Raw genomic sequence first — 24074 nt, forward strand, 5'->3', positions numbered from 1 at the left:
ACACTGCAATGACACTGCTAGAGAGCTCACTGCCATGGCACTGCTAGGAGGAGCTCACACTGCAATGACACTGCTAGGGAGAGCTCCCTCTGCTTCACACTGATAAGGGGAGCTCACACATCTATGGCACTGCTAGGAAGAGCTCACACTGCCATGACACTGCTGGGGGAAGCTCACACTGCCATGGTACTGCTAAGGGTGGCTCCCACTGCCATTGTACTGCTAAGGGGAGATCCCACTTCTATGACACAGCTAGGAAGAGCTCCCACTGCCATGGCACTTCTAGGGGGTGCTCACTCTGCCATGGCACTGCTAGGGGGAGCTCACACTGCCATTGTACTGCTAAGTGGAAATCCTACTTCTCTGGCATAGCTAGGGGGAGCTCACACTGTCATGACACTGCATGAGGCATCCCACACGGTTATGGCACTGCTGGGGAGTTCACACTGCTATGGCACTTCTAGGGGGAGCTCACACTGCGAAGGCACTGCTAAGGGGAGCTTACACTGCTATAGCACTTCTAGGGGGATCTCACACTGCCATGGCACTTGTAAAGGGAGTTCACACTGCCATGGCACTGCTAGGGGGAGCTCACAGTCGCATGGTACTGCTAAGAGGAGCTCAGACTTCTATGGCACTGCTAGGGTTGGGGGATCACACACTGCCATGAAACTGCTAGAGGGAGTTCACACTACCACTGCACTGCTAAGGGGAGCCGACACTGCCAGAGTACTGCTAAAAGCAGCTTACACTTCTATGGCACTGTTAGGCAGAGCTCACACTGACATGACACTGCTAGGGGGAGCTCACATTGCCATGGCACTGCTAGAGGGAGATCAAATTGCCATGGCACTGCTAAGGGGAGCTCAAACTGCTATGACACTGCTAGAGGGAGCTCACTCTGGTATGGCACTGCTAGGGGGAACTCACACTTCTTTGGCACTGTTAGGGGGAGCTGACACTGCCATGGCACTGGTAGGGGGAGCTCATACTGCCCTGACACTGCTAGGGAGAGCTCGCACGGCCAGGGGGAGCTTACACTGCCATTTCACTGCTAGGGGGAGCTCACACTGCTATGGCACTGCCAGGGGGATCTCACACTGCTATGGCACTTCAATGGGAGTTCACACTGCCATGGTACTGATAAGGGTAGCTCAGACTGCCATGGTACTGCTAAGGGAACTCACATTGCCATGGTAGTGCTAAAAGGAGCTCACACGTCCATGACACTGCTGAGGGGGGGGGGGGGGGCACACTGCCACTGCACTGCTAGAGGGAACTCACACTGTCATGGCACTGCAGGGGGGAGCTCAAACTGCCATGACACTGTTAAGGGGAGCTCTCACTGCCTTGGTACTGCTTGAGGGAGCTCACACTGCCATGGTACTACTAAGGGGAGTTCACACTGTCATGGTACTGCTAAGGGAGATCACCCTTTTTTGGCACTGCTAAGGGGAGCTCACACTGCCATGGCACTGATGGAGGGGGCTCACACTTCCAAAGGAAGCCTGTGACACTGACGGGACACTGATCTAAGGAGCTCACACTGCTGTAGTCCCGTCACCGTGACAGGGCGCTACTGTAAGGAGCTTACACTGCCGAGTTATGTAATAGTTCGAGGTGCTGCTGTAGGCAGATCATACCGCTGGAGTCCAGTAAGCGGGCACAGCTGTAGGAGCTCACACTGATGAGTTTTGGGGCAGGACACTGCTGTCAGGTGCTCACACCATGACGTTCTATACCAGTGACTGACACTGCTGTAGAAAATCACAATGTTGGGCTCTGAAGAAGTGACACTGTAGGAGCGAGGCACTCTTCTGCACAAACGTTCCTCAATGTCAATAATAGTGTAAGGTTGCACTGCCACCCACTGGTCACTTTGTAGAAACAAATATTCATATTATTAAACTCTGATCACAAGTTTGACGCCTGTCTTGTTTTCTGCCTCTCTCTCCTGTAGGCTTCCGAGCTCGGCATGACCTCTGCCCTCTACAAATACATCCTGACCACGATGGTAAGTCGGGTAGAGAGGGAGAGCACGGGCAGGGGGCGGTGGCCGAGCACAGAACACTTTTACTGCCCTGGTTATGCCAGGGCAGAGGCCTCTTTGGCACTAGGTTTCAAAGCGCCTCTTGAAACACTGCGTCTCGTGGCGCCTGCCCTCTCGGCAGCGCTGACAGGCTCACCAGGTGGACTATACTTTGGATGAGTCCCCGAGGACCCAACATATCACGTACAGCGAACGCTGCAGATGCCGGGGCCTCTGGGCGCTTTAGTGAAGAAGTCTTCTGATGCGACTTGATCTGAGGATCTGTGCGGAATGGATTCTGGACGGAGGCCTCGAGGCGCTTTCACTGTACTAAAGATAGCAGCGCAGGGCAGGATATGTCAGCAGCGGAAACCTGCATGAACCCACCCAGTAGCCTTTGGGCGTGAAGGGGAGGGGGTGGAGGGCCAGAGGGTCTTATCACGGTAGGCGGTGGAGGAGACTAGAAGGCAGCTATTGTCTGCAGCCTCTTGGGGGAGTGAGACTCTGCTCTGACTGGTGCTACAGAGAGTTTCACTGGTGGGGTGTGTGGGGGTGAAGAGGGAGTGATGCGACTAAATGCAAACACAACACTTGCGTCCTTAATATCTTTCTCTCTGTCTCCCTTTCTCCCTAATATGTCACTCCTTGCCACCGGAACCCTTTCATTGTTTCTTCATTCCCCCCCTCTCTCTCTTTCTCTCTCTCTTCTCTCTCTCTCTCTCACTCTATTTCTCTGTCTCGCTCTGCCTCTCCCCTCTCTCTCACGCGCTGCTCCCCTCACACTCTCTTTCTCTCTCTCTCTTACTGCATCTCTTTCTCTATCTCTCACTCCTCTCTCTCTTTCCTCTCTCTCTTTATCTCCTTTCTCTCCCTCTCTTTATCCCTCTCTCTCTCTCTCTGCCTCCTCTCTCTCTCGCACTCGCCTACCCCTCTATCTTTCCGTTCTCTTAGTCATGCGCACCAGCATTATTAGAAATGTAGGTAAAACATGCAGTACATTGTACTTTAGTTCGTCCTAGAAGGGCAAAAGACACATTTTCCTATCGAACATTGGGAATGTTGTACATGACTTGTGATGGGTTGAGCATTTTGTGGCATTAGATTGTGGACATTAACACTGAAATGATGCCCCATTACCTGCTCTGGTAGAACCAGTGCGCTTTGCGTCACCCTGAGAGCAGGGAGCCTGATTCACAAAGGTAGTTTACGCTTTTGAGTCATTTACGCTTTGTAGTCATTTATGCTTTTGACTAAGTGTACCACTTTTCGCTTCTTCATGAAATCCTAGTGTTACTTATGCTACTACTACAAAGCAGTATTAAGTCCAGCACCACACATGGCCAACCCGTGATACTACAGCACCCCTCCATAGCAAATAATGGAGATAGGGAATTAAAATAAAACCCCCTTATGAAATAATGTTAAAAGAAATGTGATTATTTAATATAGTTTAGAATGTAAATAAATATAATTTAAAGTCAATTATATACAAAAATAGTGCATATTTATTATTTAATTATAAAATATTGTAATACCCTATTTTAAATTTAAAAAGTAATGTAACAATTTGCTCAAAAGTTTTAAATACTCCAAAGTGTAATTTACTTTTGAGAATCGAGCCTGATTCACAAAGGCAATTTACACTTTTGAGTAATTTACGCTTTTGAGGAAGTTTTGCTTTAAAAACAAAATCTGAGTGTAAGTTACTACTAACGAAACAGTAGGAAATCCAGCACCACACAAAGTCGAAATGTTATTATTGAACATATAAAAGTTAAACATGCAAATAGGTATAACTGAATGCCAAACATACACAACTAATACAAATACATATTTAATTATGACATGTTCTAATGCCCTATTTTAAATTTATTGTAATAATATTTTAATTAAAACATAACTACATTTGTTTTAATTAATTATATGCATCAATTTTAATAATTATTTGTGCACAATAAAAATATGTATTTTTTCTTTATTTGGGAGTTGAATAATTTAATTCAACATATTTGTATTATTCAAAGCTTCATTTCATAATTAATCTAAAGAGAGGGTGCTATAGCATTTTTTTTATTTTATTGTACATTTAAAATAAAGGGATAAAATGAATTTAGATTATATTTGTTATAAAAATATTTTGAATAGTTATTTTTGAGTTGAATAATTTAGGTAAATGTTCCATATACTTTACCAGAGGGGCTTGGTACACTCAGATTTAGTACATAAGCAAAAAGTAGAATAAATACTCATAAGTATAAATGATTACAAATTACAAGTTATCTTTGCGAATTAGGGCCGTTAAGGTGAGTAGGTTGGGAAGGTAAGTTTCAGGAGTTGACTGTGAGGAGCAGGCCACCATGTTTCAATTAATAAGTGCAGACCAAGTCTTAATGCACAAGAACTTGGAGTCAGATCCAAGTCTTAAGAAGTGTGGGGGGGGGGCTCTCGCTCCTATAGACCGATCAGTGGGGGCACGGGGGACACCCGGGCTTTGTGCCTTTGGTGATCGCCACTGGTTGCTCAATGAAGTTGTCGGTGCACATGGATAAGTAGACGCGGACATGCAGCTAGCAGGTAACCCACAGGATCTCTGACGTCCATCCCTCTGAGGAATGTCCTACAGTTGATTCCAGGAGACATTGTCAAATGCCTTTTAAGGATGAAGGCTAAGAAACAGTTCAGGGGAGCATCGAGATTCACAAGTATGAATGTTCTTGCTTGTGTGACGTAGTTGACAGCATGAAGGTGCACCCAAGTAGAGGGACTCTCTGGTGGGTGGGTGTGCGCTGCAGACCTGAGCGGTGCTCTCGGATGAGAGTTCACAACCATTCTGAAGTGCACATGCCTCTGGAACTGATACCAAAGATGAGCCGGTGCAGGGAATCGGCTCACCTGCAAATCTCTCTTTACCGGAACTCATGATTTCTACACTTCATTCATATTAAAATCTGACTCAAGTTAATCAAACAGAGGACATGGAGAAATGGGACTTGGGCTTTCAGACTGATGTAACATAACTGAGGGTGTTAGGCATCCGAAGAACAGATTCTGTCAGAGCCTTAGAGTAAGGAGTCCTTCTAAAGAAGTGAGTCTAGAAGAACCAACTGTTCGAATTCAGACTATCCGTAGCTACCAGTTTAACTCTTCTGCTGCAACTCTCACAACAGACCACTTACCTTTTAGAGGGCATTAACAGATATTAGTATGGCACTCATGATCTTGGCGTCAGTCATTAACTCTAGTTATTGGATCGTTGGTGATATCCCCACCAGCGGCTCCGGCCAGAAGTGCGGCGTGGTCCAGTAAACAGAGTACTGCTCCAGTGTCAGGGGCTGCTCATGGCAATGCATAGGTCCTCTACTGGGATTAGCGCCCTCACACTTTATTTACGAGATACATTTCCATAAGTGTAAACGTTTCGACTCTTTTCTACTTTCAGATCAGATAATAGCAATGTCTGGAAACTCAAACCTGAACCGAATCTGTGAATGTTGGTTTCTGATCCTTGAGGTTTCCAGTCACATATTAATAAAGATAGTGATGGCGATGACAGTAGTACTAGTGGTAATTATAACAATAAAACCATTAAAAACATGAATCACCAGTAATAACATTGATAAAGAATATGGCGACAGTACAAATATTGACAATGTTCTGCCCTTGTGGATGTGGACATCCAAGATGGCAGCACCCAACACTTGTACCAACACGCGGTCTGCTTGAGAGGGAGCTTGAGCTTCGGAAGGTGGCCGGGTCAGGCCCTCTGGGTCCAGGACTGTACAAAGCTTGGTTCATTGGGTGGCACCCCTGCAGTTTAGTAGTTAAGTCCAGAAGGGCTGCACTGGACATGTGTTAACCTCGCTTAGCTTCTTCAGCAACCCTTGTAAGAATACTCTTAACACAAAGAATATCCTCCCAGCCATACTCTGAAGGTCTGTCTTCTAGAGAGAACAAAGGGAGAGGTCTCTTCATCAGAGTGAGCCAAAATCCATGGGAATGAGAGACATCTAAGTCACCTCTGGTGTATGGGCTCAACTGAGAAAAGAAACCTCTCTACTGAAGAGGCTTTGAGTCTCTTAAACCTGGACCACTGGCCTGCTTGTCCATGGCTTTAAGAAAGACAGTCTTACATGTGTTAGAAAAAATGATGAAACACTTTATAAGGAAATTATTCTTGGTCAATCCTTCGGATTTCCTAGTGTGCATAACAGTCATAAGACTGTCCTAAGTATGGAACATTCCATAGCAAATGATGTCCAATCTTTCCCTTGTGTTCAGTGGGAAGCCCTTGTGGGATGGAAAAACTTCATGTGATGTACGTCTTATTTTTATCAAAGTTTACATTCTCTGCATTTGCACTACAGGATTTTCCCATCTTGCACCTGGACGGGATCGTCAATGAGCAGTCCAACATTCTGGGTTTCTCAATGTTCAACACCAGCCACCCCTTCTACATGGAGTTTGTGCGCAGCCTCAACATGTCTTGGCGGGAGAATTGCGATGTCAGCTCCTATGCAGGACCCGCGGTGAGTGCCCCTTGAACCCCAAAATATTCTACCACTGGGCAACATCTGTTTAATAATCTAACTTTGAGGAAAAGTTGGGATGTCAGTGTTATCTGGTAACTAGCTAGCTGGCCTGATTTCAAGTTGGGTGCCAATGAAAAGAAGTCTGAATTCAGGAGGACGTGCGAGGTCCGTTAGAGAATCCAAGAGTATTATTTCTTCCTCTGTAGGGTTAATTTCTTCATTTGTAAGGTTCGACAGAGTTCCACCAGTGGATTCCCATCTGGATTTACTCAATGGGATTTAGCCTTGCCACAAGTAATCACCACCCAACTCTAAATCACAGCCTTGGTGTCTAGCCAGATCATTTCATTGGTAGGAGTAGCTTCTACCAGTTGCTTCCTCGACCAATAGCCAGTAAATCGGCGTATAGCACAGTTCCTGTTGATTGCCACACGATTCATGCTCATGATGGTCTAGAGTATGAAGGTGTATCTTCAGGAGCATTTGAAGGTTGTTATGAATTGAGGTCTTCCTGATCCTGTGCTCTGTGCGTTCCAAACGTGCTGGCCTCTCATTATCCAAACCCAGCCATTGCCGCTTCCACCCTCTTAGTGAAGAAGATCAGAGATGCCCATATAGAGCAGATCTCACAGTGAAAGATCATGTCTGCCCATGTGGTCCAGATCTTACAGTGAAAGATTATTCCAGCCCATGTTGTCCAGATCTTATAGTGAAAGATTATTCCAGCCGATTTGGTCCAGATCTTATGGTGAGAGATCAGATCTGCCTATGTGAGCCAAATGTTATTGTGAAAGATTATTCCAGCCAATGTGGTCCAGATCTTATAGTGAAAGACCAGATCTACCCATAGGGTCAAGAATGTATAGTGAAAGTGAAATATCAGATTTAACCATGTAATCCAGATCTCATGGTGAGAGATCAGATCAACCCATGTTGTCCACAGATCTTATGTTGAGAGATCAGATCTGCCCATGTGATCCAGATCTTATTGTGAAAGATTATTCCAGCCGATGTGGTCCAGATCTTATAGTGAAAGATCAGATCTGCCCATGTGGTCCAGAACGTATAGTGAAAGTGAAAGATCAGATGTGCCCATGTGATCCAGATCTTACGGTGAGAGATCAGATCTGCCCATGTTGTCCAGATCTTATAGTGAAAGATTATTCCAGCCGATTTGGTCCAGATCTTATGGTGAGAGATCAGATCTGCCTGTGTGAGCCAAATGTTATTGTGAAAGATTATTCCAGCCAATGTGGTCCAGATCTTACAGTGAAAGACCTGATATGCCCATGTGATCCTGATCTTATTGTGAAAGATTATTCCAGCCGATGTGATCCAGATCTTATAGTGAAAGATCAGGTCTGCCCATGTGATCCAGATCTTATAATGAGAGATCAGATCTGTCATCACAACAAAGAAATCTAGGGTCCACTAACATAAGAGATCAAGCAGTTCAGACACTTTCCATAATCAAAAATGAATCAAAAATGAATCATGAATCCCATCAGCCACCAAAATAGCAGCCCACATCCTTTGGGATCCGATAGCCCTAACTGAGCCATCAAGTTGATCAAGGCTGCAGATAGAATGGGCAACTTAAACCTCTCTGTTCATCTTGAGATGAGGTATCTGTCTCGAATCCTAGTGTGGCTATCAAGTATTAATGATGGTGATGGAAGCAGTGCAAAAACAATGAAAAAGTGTAAAGAAGTGGTGTTAAAATTGTCAACTAGGACAGAAAAAACCTTTTAATAATATCCGTCCATGTGACAAAGTTTAAAAACAGTGTAGACGCAGTTTTAACAGAATAACTGCTCAAGTCCAAAAATCAGGTCAACATGTTTCAGCCGAAGGATAGAATATTAATCCGGCTTTCGTCAGGACCAACAAGAACCTATGCTACTGCTGTATATATTGTGTAGATTCAAAACAAGTGAAAAAACAAAATTATTTAAGATAATGTTATCTCAAACCTCTCCTTACGATTTGTTAGGGGAGCATCTTTCTATAATCCTATAGAGAAAAAAGAACAAAAATAAGGGTAAGTACTCAATATAAAACGTGTATGGTCAAACTGCTTGATCAATCATGAAATTTCTGGTCACTAACCAAAACATACAGTAATCCGCTACAAACAAATGTTAGTGCGGAGAGCTAGATAATGCTCAAAAAAGAGGAGAAGAGTTCTTACCCATCAATGACACGGGAGACCGCCTCACCTCACCTGGCATCCGCTCAGATAAAAAAGGCCCCGCTCTATGAGAAGACAAGTGGTAATGAACACCTTTTTAACCTCCTGTCCATTGTTAAAAACACAAATCTCTAATTTCCAAATCAGCATATAACTCTGTTCTGTCTATGACAAATTCATTCAGATCTTAATGAAGGAAATTTTGTTGCTAAAGTCAGTCTATACAAACTAGTGTACATGTTCACGCTACTGACCTAACATATGTGGCTTCGCTTTACATATACTTTCAAATGCACAGATCATCATATAGCATTATAGCGTAAATATCATATGATGGAATTGGACCCACTGACTCATATAGCCGAAAATCATCGTAACAAAGTCAGCATCATAATTAGAGTCAAAAAGATACCATCCTTCCTCAAAGTTCCATATTTCATCAAGAGCGTACATTTTAGTGAATCGTACACTTTGTTATTATATTAATCTCTAGTGTACGTCTTATCACATGCTCGTCTCTTATAGACAATATTACCTAATCAAAGTTAACTAGGTACATCTTGTCAGGTATGGGATAGTCTGATACCTCAAGTGCATCCCTTTAGCGATATATCTCATTGCTGTGAGATCCAGACTGCCGTTAAAATCAAGACTGTATACTATACTAGACTTAAGTTGTTAGACAGTCTGATTTTCAAAATGCATCCAGTTTGTTAATAAGTATATCTAATTACCGGAAGATCTAGGCTACCGTTTAAGTAAGGAAATATACTGTGCTGCACTTGCGTTTATTAGACAGAATATATCCCAAAGTACCCAGACCTTAACGATAGAAAGAGATTCACCAACCTGTCCGTCGGTACCACGGAACATTTCAGAGTCGGACGGGGAGGTAACCGCACGCCTGTGTCGCATGTTTAAATACGGTTGAAACCAGCGCGCTCGTTAGTGACATCAAACTAATGCGACTAGGCATCATGGGACATGTAGTTTAGTATATCACTATACACTAATGGACAATGGCAGCAGAAAAAACACACTCATTCATTGCATCAAAATGATGCGACTAAGCATCATGGGACATGTAGTCCAATATATTGATTAGGCTAATGGACAATGTCATGTGGATTTAACAATAAACCCCCTGCTTCTAGGGATCAACGGCCATAATAAGTTAGAATATCAGGCCTTTCATATTAACGGAGCCTGTATCCAAGAGGGAACCAATGAACACGGTTTCGCCAAGTGAGTGTCTAATGGCTACCCCGATAAGTTATGGAGCTCCAAAAAAATCAACATTTTTTTAAATTGTTGTATATTAGCCCGATGCTATTCAAAGGAACAAAGTTATATCATTGTTCAATTTAAAAAGAGAACTCTCATCTAACCATAATAAATGTTCCGATGTGTATATGCAATGTATTCAAGTGGTTGGCATGATCAAAGCGCCGCCCAGGGAATATCATCATTCAATCCCTGCACATCAGTACGAAGTCTATAAATCCATTTCTGCTCCCTTTTAAACAAGAATTGTGTGATGTCGCTTACATGTAAAGGAATGAATGGCTGTTCCAGTATTGTCCACTTCAAATCCTCAGCTTTGTGATTGTGCATGAGAAAATGATTTGTCAAAAGGGTGGCCTGTTTCTTGCATCGGATCGTGCTCTTATGTTCACTGATACGTAACTTTACTTTGCGTACCGTCATTCCAACGTACCTAAGTGAACATGGACAGGTAATGATGTAGATTACCTTTTCCGAATTGCAATTCGTATGTTTCTTCAGAATCCAGGGTCTTGATGTACCTATGTCAATCTGTTTGGCATGTTGTGTCTGAGGGCAAACAGAACAAGAGCCACAGGGAAAATGACCTTGTACTGGAGGCAGATTCCACAAAGTGTTGGTTTTAGTCAATGTGATGTTCTTAGGCCTTGTGTGGACCAAAACATCCCTCAAGTTAGTGCCTCTTTTGTATGAAAAAAGCGGACTAGGCACAGTGTCAGGCCCTATGTTTAGAATCCGCCAACGTCTACGTATACTTTTTTGCACCCTGTTCGTCATGGTACTGAAAGTATGCACAAACATCAGTCTGTTCAAAGGTTGTTTAGTCACTGGGGGTTCCAAAAGTGCCTCCCGGTTGTTATTGGAGGCTCTCTTCCATGCTTTCTTAACCAAACGCGTAGGGTAACGACGCTCTTTCAGTTGCATTGACAGATTTTTTACATGTTTTTGAAAATTTCCAGGGTCCGAACAATTTCTCTTAATTCGCAGAAATTGCCCTACTGGCAAATTTTCTCTTAATGCTCTTGGATGATGGCTTTCAAAAGTGAGTAGTGAATTTCTTGCCATCGGCTTCTTGTATAGTTCACTACCAAGGTGTCCTTGATAGGGATATATACAAATGTCCAGAAAGGGGAGACGTTCTTTCGTGAATTCAACTGTGAATTTCAAGAAGGCATTTTGATGGTTCAGCCACTGATGGAAGACTTGAATATCAGAAGCTGTGCCTCCATAGATGACTAGAATATCATCTATATATCTTTTCCACAGTAGTATTTTATCACGGAATGGATTACTCGGGGTCAAGATATGATCTTGTTCAAACTTATGGACATACAAATTGGCTAACGATGGTGCAAAAATACCGCCCATAGAAGTGCCTGAGATTTGGAGATAAATATCATCTTCAAACCTAAAAAAGTTTTCAGTCATAGCCAACCTTGCGCATTCAAGAATAAATGATACTGGTGTAATTGTATCTATATCTTGTATTCTTGATTCTAGAAGATCTCGAATAGTTTCGAGAGTTTCTGTTTGAGGAATCGAGGTGTACAATGATTCTATATCAAAAGAAACAAGATAATCTTTATCTACATCAAATGGTGTCTCTGGTAGAAGTCTGAGGATGTCTTGTGTATCTTGCAAAAATGTTGGCATCGTTTTCACCATTGGTTTCAGGAAAAAATCAACAAAGGTAGATAACGGCTCCAGAAGGGACCCTATTCCCGAAATTATGGGGCGACCAGGTGGAGGTCTCTGTGACTTATGAATTTTGGGTAGTGTATAAAACTGAGGCATAACAGGATATTTTGTCAACAGAAAATCTGCCTCGTTGGGTGTAATCCACCCTTCTGTTTTAGCTTCCTCAATCAAAATTTCAATTTCTCTAGTCAGTCTAGATGTAGGATCAGTTTTCAAGAGACGATAAGAACGCGAATCGCCTAATTGGCGTAGACATTCTTTACGATAGGATACAGTATCCTGAACCACAATCGCTCCCCCTTTATCTGCGGGTTTGATTGTTATCTTGGTGTCATTAGATAAAGTCTGTAAGGCCAGTTTCTCATTGCCAGGTAAGTTCAGATAGGGTTTGTCCTGTGAGTCACAGATTGACCTCATGTCAAATGTGACAACTTTTTCGAAAGTCAATACTTGCTCAGGTACCAGGTGATGTGGTGGATTGAATTTAGAAGGTAATTTCAAACCTGTGTTCAAGGAAACATCATCCATTGTCACAGTATCACTCTCTTTGTTTTTAAAGTAAAAGTGTAGGCGAATCTTTCTAAAGAAACGCGCCAATTCACATCTCATTAGAAAGGGATCGCCAAGATTAGTTGGTACAAACCCTAATCCTCTTCAAGGACCGCATTCTCATCTTTTGTGAGGTCAGATCTGCCCATGTGGTCCACATATCTTATGATGAGAGATCAAATCTACCCATGTGGTGCAGATCTTATGGTGAGAGATCAGATCTGCCCATGAGATTCAGATCTTATAGTGAGAGATCAGATCTGCCCATGTGATCCAGATCTTATAGTGAAAGATCAGATCTGCTCATGTGATCCAGATCTTATGGTGAGAGATCAGATCTGCCCATGTGGTCCAGATCTTTTTGTGAGAGATCAGATCTACTCAGGTGGTTCATATTTTATAATGAAACTTCAGATCCTCCCACATGGACCAGATTCTATAGTGCAGAGCATTCTGTTTGGTGAATTTTTTCAGTTTTGGAATCTCTTCTTAAAAATACGGAGCTGTGCTTGATGGGTTGAAATCCACGATAGCTCGGTGGCGAGAGGCCACATTATTATTGGTAAAATCACTCCTCTTCACTTGTTGCACAGAACAGGACTTGAACTGATAGGAATCGTTGTTTAATAACCTATATCCTGGCACTCACCCTTTCAAGACTAGGGGTGTCCAAAATTCACCTTATTTGTTTTCGCATAATTACTCAAAATGTTGGTAACAATATGCATAATTATGTAAAAAAAATAAAAAAGCGCCCCATTTAGGACTATGTTTTCTTGACACGCATTTTTGACATGGAGACAAATTTAACATTTCAAAATATCACAAAAACAATTACCACAAACAGCCGCTCACATTTTGGTTGTTTGAGTTGTTCCTGCATTAATATGCTTTAATTTTGCTGTAAACGATGGCTTAATTAGTTACAGCAAGTGACTTACTGGCGTAACTTCAGTAATTTTGTGCAACAAGAGTAGAGTGGAATTTCTAAAATTACGTGAATTATGCCGATGTGATTTACATTTAATCCAGGGCTACTCAAGGCTGCATCTTTCAGAGACCAGCCGGGGCCCTATTTTGTATTGGGCGCACTGTACCTGTTGCGCCCGGCGCTCCTTAAAACAGGTGTGCCAGGTGTAAACAGGGAAAGTGCGCCCTACACATAGAATTCATTGCCCCCAGGGCAGACGCGAACTTGCACTGCCCCCAGCGCAGCCACTCCGTGTTTCACTGTGCCGGCGGCAACCCGCCTGCACTTTCAAAGGAGATTAGAGATCCCCTTGTAGGCGGTTCAGTGAGTGACTGCACCCACTTGCAAGGGTATGTCTGGGGTGTCCTACCCTTTCCCCCCCACCGGAGGGGCCTACTGACAGTGCCCCACCTTTTAGGTGGCACACTGTCAGTGCCCCCCCCTGACAGCTTCTTTGCCTCTGAACCTGCGTCTATGATGTGGCGCATGTGCAGAGGCAAAGGGGTTCCCTCACTTACATGGGCCCACGCCCTCATGCAAATGAGGGAATGCCCTCTCGAGAAAGCGCTGGCCCTGTATGTGCACCAGCGCTTTCAGTATTACAGAAGGGGCTGCACAAGCGTCTCCGGCCCCTACTTTAATACCAAAGTGCCCCGGGGGCATTGAAAGCGGGAGCAAATGCTCGTTGCGCCTCTGGGGCACTTTGTAAAATACTGCCCCAGAAGTCTTCTGCAAATAGTGATTCATTTTGCCTCATAGGAATTTCTACTTCCTTCCTGGAAAGATATACAGGGTTCTTCAATGAACACTGTCTCTATGGGAATGTAAGTTAGATGCCATCCTTCACCTGTGACCTAGTCACACCTGCCTCTCGACCCTCCTCTTCTTCTCTCTGGGATAAGGCTCCACAGGAGCTTCTCAGGGTTTGCAGGTTCTTTTCTCATCCCTAGAATTGTGGGGGAGGGTCTAGGAGACTGTCTGAATTTGGCTGATTCACGGCATCACAAAAGGGTTGTTAATCAACTATCACTGCTAACGTAAGATATCTCATTCCTTTCCCCTCTGTATCCCCTTTTCTTTCATGCTCTAAACTGCAACCTTCAGCTGTCCGCAGCACTGATGTTTGATGCTGTCCATGTGGTGGTGAACGCCGTGAGGGAGCTGAATCGCAGCCAGGAGATTGGGGTGAAGCAACTTTCCTGCACAACCTCCCAGATCTGGCAGCACGGCACCAGCCTGATGAACTACCTACGCATGGTGAGAGCCCGGCAAGACGTCAAGTGTGGACGCATTGACCAAGACATGGGTTCCTGCTGCATGAGAGCTTTTACTAACCCCTGGTTGGAGCCTTGCAGATCTCACTCCTTGCACTTGTTCTGGATAGTTGAGTGAATGTTACACCCTTGGTGCTTACACTAATCTTTTATCATCACTTACATGAGTACCCAAGTCCGATATAACCTGCCATGCAGTCCCGTGGTGGCTTGTGGTATGACATCCATATGCCTGCAGGTTCACCTGATAGGTGTGTTGTAGGTTAGTATGGATTTGTTGCAGAACAGAAACATGTAGTGGTAGGCATGGAGAGTTAGATACATACTCATGGTTCATGAATCCATGCTTCATGAATCCTGGATGAAGAGTCCTTTTGAAGAATAGGTAGATGACACCATGAATCCATGGTTCATGAATCCTGGATGAAGAGTCCTCTTGAAGAATAGGTAGATGACACTTTCACAGCACTGGTTGGACATGTATAGCAGATGATTCCAAGGCTCATGGATAGACATTTCGCTGAAGACACGTGCTAATGGAATTACAAATGGACCGATCTATGCATGAATTTTATGCATGATTCTGGCATTGTCGGTGCATGGAAATTTGGCATATCACATAGAGTAAAATAGTTATTGAGCTTACTAGACAAATCCTAAACTGACACCTGAGTGAGTGACAGCTGAGTAAATGATCTGGACCATGTACCCTGAAAAGGTATCGAAGTGGATCAACATGTCAGGGATGAGTACTGCTCTGAACTTGGTTATAGAGAGTCCTGGATAGACTGTTACGTGTCATTATCAGTGAGTCTTAGATGCACAGTTCATTGTAAGTAATTATCCGTGAATCCTAGGTGCGCCTTTGGGTGGATATTCATTTTACATGACTCCTGCATGTAACTGGTTGCATACTCACTGTTAGATGTTAACTTTTGGTGATAACTGGAAGTTCTGCTGGTTAAATGTTAATTTTAGGTCTGCTCGGGTTGTACATTAGATGAGATGCTCAGCGTAGTTGTATCTTGAATGTATAGAGGGCTTGGTATCCATTTAGCTGTGCCCTTTGCCCGGGATGTACCGTTGATTAGATGTTCACCAAAGATGAGTCTCAGATGTATAAACACTTGGCTGTTGCTTGCAAATGAGCCTAGGATGTATAGTTAATTACATATTAATCATGTGGACCATGCATTTGGTTAGATGCTCATGGTAAATGAGTCCATAGTGTTCAACATTTAGATACCAATTGTACATGAGTATTGCATATAGAGATTTCTATATGTTGATTGTATCTGATTATTGTAGTTATAGTTGAGTTGATATTTATTACAGGCTAGTCCTGGCTGTAGAAAAGTTTGGATGGCCATCCTAGGTGAGACATAGATGTATTGTTGATTCACTATTATCCAAGAGAAGCTCGGAATGTATAGATGGGTGGAGTCATGTGTAGGTGAGTACTGGAAGTTTAAAGATGTCTGGTTTGGTAGATATGTATCCTAAAGGAGTTATTGATTTATAAGCTGTTGGCTACCCAATGTCGATCCAGCCTCGAAGCACAGTTCATTACAATATCATCACAGGGGATGCTGTAATGCCTTTAGCAGTTCAATCTCAATCTTCAAACTAACATTTAGTACATATGCCTCTTCTTTTGTGTACAGCTGGTTAAACAAAACTCATATACGAGTTATCTATGGTGTGCAATGGTTGATTATCGGAGATGGTTATATGTTCACCACAGATGAATCCATTGGTCATACATGGTTCATCATCCACTGTAGACGAATCCATATTGTGTAGTCCGTTAGACAAGCATTGTAGAATAACCTTGGAAATACAGTTAGATGGATGCAGAGTTGGTCATTGTATATTAATACTCTACATACATATGTTTAAATGTTCCTTGCTAACAAGTCCTGGACATGAAGTTGGTTGCATGTTCATTAATGAATTTGGGATGTGCAGTATGGTGAATGTCCATCATAAGTGACTGATGGATGCACTATTGATCCTGTATCTTTAATTGGTCAAATATTTATTGTAGAAAACTGTTGCTTAGTTGTCAATCGCAGATAAGTATTTGAAGTATGATTTGGTTACATATTCAATGTAGATGAATTGTGATTTGATGACTACTGTCTGCCTTTACTTAATTTAAAGAGTAATAAATGTTCCTCTTCGATGGTTCCAGGACGTGGTGATAGTTGGTTCGCCAATGTGTATGAATTCTGGATTTATAGTCGGCTGATATTCATGATTAGTACTGGATGTGCAGTCGATTAGATGTCCATCATCAATGACTTCTTGCTGTATAGTTGGTGGCTGCTCAATAAAGGTTGAATCCTGTAAGGACATCCATTAATATTCCTTTTTGTTGAGTCCTATATGCACAGCTGGTTAGATGTTCATCAACAGTTAATATCTGACAAATAGTTGTTTTGATATCAATTGCAAAAGATTAGCAATGTGTTAATCAAATATCAGCAAGGTATGCGTATGCTAAAAATAGTCGATGTCAATAAGCCTTGCATTTACAGTTAGGTGTTCCTTGTAGATGGGTCCAGCATGTTCAGAGGCGTGCATCGCTATTGTGTATTAGTTCTCAGTGTATTTATAGTTAGAAATGTACTGTAGGTGACTCTTGCATGCACAGATGGATGGGTCTACATTGTGGACAGGTCTTCTAGATGAGACTTAAACACCTAAATTCCTAATCATTTATTGAAGCTGAGTCTTAAAAACATCAATCCCTGGTAATTAATTCTACATGAGTCTTAAATACATTAATGAATCAGTGCAGGTAAGTCTTAAACAAGTCAGTCTCTGGTCATTCATTGTAGATGAGTCTTAAATGCCTCAATCCCTGTCCTTCATTGTAGAGGAGTCTTAAAAACCTCAATATCTTGTCACTCATTGTAGATGAGTCTTAGATGCCTGAATCCCTTGTCATTCATTGTAGTAGATTAATCGTAAAGACCTCAATCACTAGCCATTCATTGTAGATGAGTCTTAACTACATGAATCCCTCGTCATTCTCTGAAGAGGAGACTTGAGTGCATCAATCCCTGTCAATCATTGTACATGAGTTTGAAATACATCAATCCCTGGTTGTTTATTGCAGATGAATCTTGAGCGCACATGTGATTAGATGTTCAGTGTATACGTGCTGTTTGTAGAAGTAGTTAGATCATCACTGTAGATTAATTCTCAATGTATACATTGCTGGCTAGCAATGGCAGATATGCCCTAGGTGTGTGGATCATTTGATAGTCTTTGCAGAGCTTCAGCGAATCTTATTGCTTCTTCTGGGCTGGAAAAAAAACAAAGATAAAAAAAAGCTTTTGTAGGCAGAAGGAATTCTTCTGTGACATGAAGTTATTAAATCTGATTTATCTACAGGAATCCGTATGTGACATAAAGATATTACATTTGAGACACCCACTATCCACTAGAAATTAGATAAACAGGTGAAGAAACTACAATCCAATTAAGTTGAAACATAATGAAGTTCAACACATATATTACACAAATCATAAATACATATCACAAAGAAATACACCCAATCTATACCTGTAAAAATGCAATCCATGCATTTCCAGTACAGTCTATACCCTATTAACAGTTTTAATCATTTCTCCCATATTTCAAAATATAGGAAGGATCACTAAACATAATCGGATTCATCTTTCAATTTTACTCAATTTAAAAATGTGCTCACCTAGCTAACACAATTCTGAATACTTTCTCAATATATTGATTATACATCTCATCCACAACAGTGAACATTCAATACAAACATTTCCAGCACAGTCTGTACCCTATAAACAGTTGTAATCATTGCTCCCTGATATTGAAATGTAAAGTGGATCACTAAACATATTCAGAATCATCCTTCCTGTTTTACAAAATTGAAAGATGAACTCACCAAGCTACAACAATTCTGTGTCCACTCTCTATTTACTGATCATAATTTTATAGTATTACCTCAGGGAAGGTAATAATTAAGTACAAAGCATTCATGACTTCCGCTTCTTCAACGTAATACAAATAATAAACATCTGGTTCACGAAAAGTCAGATTGGTGATTCCTTCACTCCATTATAAAGATTGCAATATAGACAGTCCTGGTAAGTATATGCCCCTAGAGGGACCTCACAAGTCTCAAAAGCAGTATAGCTCTGTATCTCATCCCTTTAATTTTTCATGGTGAAGCAACCAAAGTCCAAACAAAGAAAAATCACAAACCAATTATTTGAAATCAAGAACACCGTTGAGCACAATAATAATTAAAGCAAGTAACAGACACCACACAAGTCATGACACTCACTGTCCGTTGCTACCACAAGAAAAGAAACAACCCAAAGAAAACCCAGTGAAAACATTAAACATGAAATAACATGCCTGTTTCCCTCATCCAGTTATCTATACCTTTCCATGTAGAAAGCTGTCAAGCATAATTGTTGCAACAAATCCATAATAAGAACTTCACATCACTGTCAATGAAGAAACAAATCCAGTCAAACAGAAAAATCACACCAATCTCCTCAAACTAGTCCTTCATACTAGAAACTCACCTTCTCACACTCAGCACTCACAACAAACACAGGAAGGGAAAACAGAAACCCCCTTCGCTTGTGCTAAATTTGGCAATTAACGAATCAGAATACACATAATCTCCCTGTCATTCAGCACTTCCTTTAACATGTAGAACGCCAACCTACTTCAGACCCAAATAGTGAACATTACTAACACAAATATTTACAATTGCCAGTGGTAGGCCTGCATCACTTCTTATGTTCCAAATAAATATATCTGATCAAAATTTAGTAGCTAAAGCTATAAAAGTAGTGGCAATTAGTCAAAACTAAAACAGCAAAAAGTAAATAAAGAAAAAATACAAATACCGCACTGTATTTAAGTCCTAAACAAAATACTTGTACAGTCGAGACTCGCACCCCACCGTGACACGTTTAGTGTGTTTCACTATATTACCGCTTGGTGCCATAGCTCAGGTTATCTCTCAATGGTATTTCACCTCTCCTAACGTGAAAAGTCTAATCACTCTCCTAATTAAAATTTGTATGTATCTCTTTTTCATCAGGCATGTAACTTTAAACAAAAATATGACATAAACAGACAAATGAAAAATGTATACATCATAAAACAGAGAAAAACAATAATTTACTGCTGTCAGCCTACATCTCCAGAGGTCATCATGGATACTCTAACCCCTATACCCTTTTCATCTACACCTCAGATTAACATCTAGTTCTACTCCAACATCTCATATCCACCTGGGTCACATCTAATATCTTCCAGTTTGACTCTAGACTTTAGATGCAAACCCTCTAGCTACTCACCTAATTTTTTATATATTTGTCCCATAAAACATGTAAAGGTAAACACAAATATGACATAAACAGATACATTAATAATGAATTTAAATATAAGAAAACAGAGAAAAACAAGTATTTACTGCTAAGTTACATCGTCAGAAGTCATCACGGATACTCTAGCCCCTATACCGTATTCAGATAGACATCTTGTGCTAATCCAACATCTGCTATCTATGTGGGTCTCAGCTAATATCTTACAGTTAGACTGAAACCACTCAATCAAATAAAAATGTAGGAGTTCTCTATCCACATTTCAACCAAAGTCCACAGACTTCAATCTCTCGATTTACCCAGTTTCGCATCTCCTCAGGTTAAAAACTCTATCACCTTCTCTTCTATCACTATACACCTGTTGAATTCCTACAAATCTAATATTCGGAATTTCATGACTCAAGATTTTCCCAAAAGTGATTCACAATCAGGTATGTCTTGTACTTGTTAAGTATGGCTCATAAGTGTTCTTTCCAATATGATTTCATAGTTCTTTTTGTAGAACGAGCGTCTATTTTATGGCATACACAAAATATAATGTAGACACAATGAGTCGAATTGTAATTCATAAAATTCAAGATTGCATATGGTTTCTTAGTAGTCCTCTCAACAAATTCAACACATTTGTCCATTACATACTTACAATGAATACAGGACCCACATTTATAAATGCCCTATGGAAGACTGGGCAGTCAGGCTTTATCCGGCTGCTGTTTCTTGTAGCTGATAGTGTCACTTGGGCTTGATGTCTTTTGTAGGGAGTTTGTTCTCATGAATGTAATCGGTGGTCTGCCTGTTAGCAGTTTAGTTAAATTAACATCAAGTTTCAAAAGATTCCAATGTTTCTTCAGGATATGCATTACTTTTCTACTCTCCATTAAGAAAGTTGTTTCTACTCTCTTTTGAGAAAGTTGTTATAACTCTTATGCATTCATCCTGATTATAATCTGATTTAGAGATTCAACCTGTCAATACTATCTGCCTTCTACAACATAGACTTCATTCTGACCACAGTTTCTCTTGACTCTTCATAGTTCTCCATAAGGAATGTTCATAACCTGACTTAGCATGAAGATTGGTGTTGCATGCTGTTGGTGTCCTATGTATCCTACTTTATCAGTCTTGTGCAATATATAGTTCAGTATCAAGAACCACAAAATTAGCACTTCTGTACATTCATTTCTATTAGAAAAACTGTGATAATGATCCAGTTCTTTAGTTGTTCCATTCCAAATTAGAAAAATATATTTGATCTATCTTCTCCACTGGACAATCTCATCATTTGCACAGAACAATTCATCGTTTCAAGCTTATGTGTTTTTCAAAGACACCTATGAAGAGATTAGTGTATGATGGAGCAAAACGCAGCCCCATTGCCTTACCGCTCTTATGGGGATACATACAGTCCTGAAAAAGGAAAGAAAATGTCTTTAGCACAAACTCTGTCAGATCCAAAAGCATTTGTGTATGTTTCAAAACTAGTCGATCGAGTGAATAAAAAGCTCTTCAGAGCCTTCAGTTCTTGTTCATGATTAATTATAGTGTAAATACTCTAGAAATCCATAGAAACCATACATAATTTGGATCCCATGTCTATACCCGTAGTCCCCTACCTATACCCAATCCACTGTTTTAATTATATTCAAATATAAAAGGGATCATTAAACACATTCAGATTCATACTTCCTCATTTACTCAATTTTTTTTTTGTGTTGAAATTGTTTATTAGTATTTAATAAATACAATGCAATACAATACGGGAATGTGTAATTCCATAATGTGAAGTACATTGGAATTACAACAGAAATAATGAAATAAGCGAATTCAGAAAAATGAAGATGAATAATCACATTTATCTTACTAAAATACAAATGATACAATAATAAGATTCAAGACGAATATAGAAATCTAATTGTGAGTAAAACCATAAGTGGTTTGATAAAAAAAAGTTCTAAGGAGAAATGAGAGGATAGAAAGTAAGTTTAAGCCAAAAGATCAAGAACGTGATATTGGGTGAAGTATAAAATTACAATGAATTATGTGGGAAGAAAGATAGTAAAAGTGTGAGTAGAAAGACGGTCAATAATAATAAAGGAGAAATGTCAATGTAATCGAATATAAAATAAATAGAACATATAGTATGGTAAACTCTATAATAGAATTATCCAAAGGTAAAAGAAAGAAGGCAGAAGATATGAGATAGGAGAGAATTAATTACATGTTCTCGGTGTTAGTATCTAAACCTTCAGCAAAAAGTTGAGATAGAAAAAAAGAGAAGAAAAACATAAACGAGAGAAAAATAAGAAGGAGTAACGAGTTATGGTATTGTGGTATCCACTATGGGGTTAGCAACATTGTCTATCACAGAGTCATTATTCAATTGTAAAAAGGGAACCCAAATTTGATTAAATAGTGGTGTCTGGTCATGTAAAGTGTAGATAACTCTTTCATAGGAGGCAGTTTGAACCATAGTCACCAGCCAGGACTCTTGGGAGGATGGAATCGGAGATTTCTATTGTTGTAATATACATATTTTAGCTGTAGCTAGAGCAATATGTAAAAGACGGCATTGTGGTTTGGAAAGGTGTGGTGAAGTTCGGAAATCATGCAAGAGGATGATGGCTGATGTTAACGGTAAATGCAGAGGCAGAGTATGTAACCTGGCCTATGTAGGACCAATAGGATTGAACCATAGGGCAGGAGCAGAGAATGTGGTACTATGTCACAACCAGGGGCATCGCACCTCGAACAATTGGTATGAGGGAGAAGTCCAGCCTTATTTAGTTTTGCTGGAGACCAATGCCAATCATGAAAAATCTTGAACAAGCAAAACTTCTGTCGTGCTTCTCTGATTCCTCTAGTTAAATTGTCCAGGAGTTCAAGCCATTCTTCATCATTATCGGTAACAGAGAGGCGCGCTTGCCATTTGAGACGGAGAGCACATGATAAGGGTTGGGAAAATAATTGTAATGTGAATAGTATGTAGAAACCAGAGATAACCCATTTATGAGTTCCCCAAGTAGATAGGTAGGATATTATTGGTGAAGTTTGGAGAGACCATGGATATGCCCCTAGAGCCTTGTTAAGGCAGAAATGAAGTTGAGAATAATTCGTGATTTGGTGTGATGGAAGACCAAATTCTTCAGACAGTTGGTCAAAGGGTTTGAGTTTACCTTCATGCAGAAGTTGATCTAGAGTAGAAATACCCACGTGTTTGCATGGGGGCCAATAGATGGTTTTCCCCTTGACACGTACAGCATTGTTGTTCCATATTTGGGCTTTGACATGGATGCGTTAATTAAAACCTAAAAGGCAATGGGCTCTCAGCCATGTTTTGCGCATTGCAGCCAATAGTGGATTGCGAGGATCTTGGCGACTGGTATCTGTGCCATAAAAAGCTTAGAGACAGAGTTCAGCAGACAGTAGATAACCTTCTAAATGTAGCCATTGTGGCGTGTGAGAAGTATCTTGCAACATATATATGATTTGTGATAATTGTAGTGCCAAATTGTAGTGTTCTATGGATGGGAGGCTCAGCCCTCCATGAGAATGATGTGCTTTCAGTTTATGTACAGCTAAACAAGGTTTAGCATATCCCCAGATAAAGGATTTGATTTTAGAATCTATAAGACGTTGAGATGATAAAGGTATCTGAAGGGGTAGCATACCAAGAGTATAAAGAAAACGTGGAAGCGTGACCATCTTCACAGCTTGAACCCCTCCCCATATGGATAATTCCAATACTTTCCATTAATCAAAATCACCTGCATCTGTGTTATCAAAAGACTGAGATTATCTGCAACCATTCCAATTGTCCCTTTATTCACCAGAATACCTAGGTATTGTAAATGTGGGGATTTCCAGTGGAAGGGAAAGCCCTGAATGGCTGATTTAGTAGTGCCAACAGATATAGGAAGTGCTTTGCTCTTATCCCAATTAATTTTATAACCGGAGAAGGAGGAGATTTCCTCTATGATTTTAAGCAATGAAGGCAGGGAACGAGGCAGATCAGTAATAGTGAGCAATATGTCATCCGCGTACAGATAAATCTTTGAGTCTCCCACCAGAAGAGAGATTCCCACAATATTGTTAGATTGATGAATAGCTGCTGCCAGAGGTTCTAAAGCAAGGAGGAATAAAAGGGGGGAGAGCGGACAACC

General features: G+C 41.0%; 1 protein-coding gene across 1 annotated transcript in view; it reads left to right on the forward strand.

Moving 5' to 3' along the window:
- The window catches only part of GRIK5 (glutamate ionotropic receptor kainate type subunit 5), a 1516626-nt gene that overhangs the window by 1276721 nt on the left and 215831 nt on the right, over positions 1-24074 (forward strand). Inside the window, exons 9-11 of the mRNA XM_085615595.1 lie at positions 1961-2014; positions 6394-6555; positions 14355-14507. Of these exons, the coding sequence (XP_085471721.1) occupies positions 1961-2014; positions 6394-6555; positions 14355-14507 (369 nt within the window). The remainder of the gene's footprint in view (positions 1-1960; positions 2015-6393; positions 6556-14354; positions 14508-24074) is intronic.

Source organism: Triturus cristatus, chromosome 7, assembly GCF_964204655.1.
Source record: "Triturus cristatus chromosome 7, aTriCri1.1, whole genome shotgun sequence".
NCBI classification, from domain to species: Eukaryota; Metazoa; Chordata; class Amphibia; order Caudata; family Salamandridae; genus Triturus; species Triturus cristatus.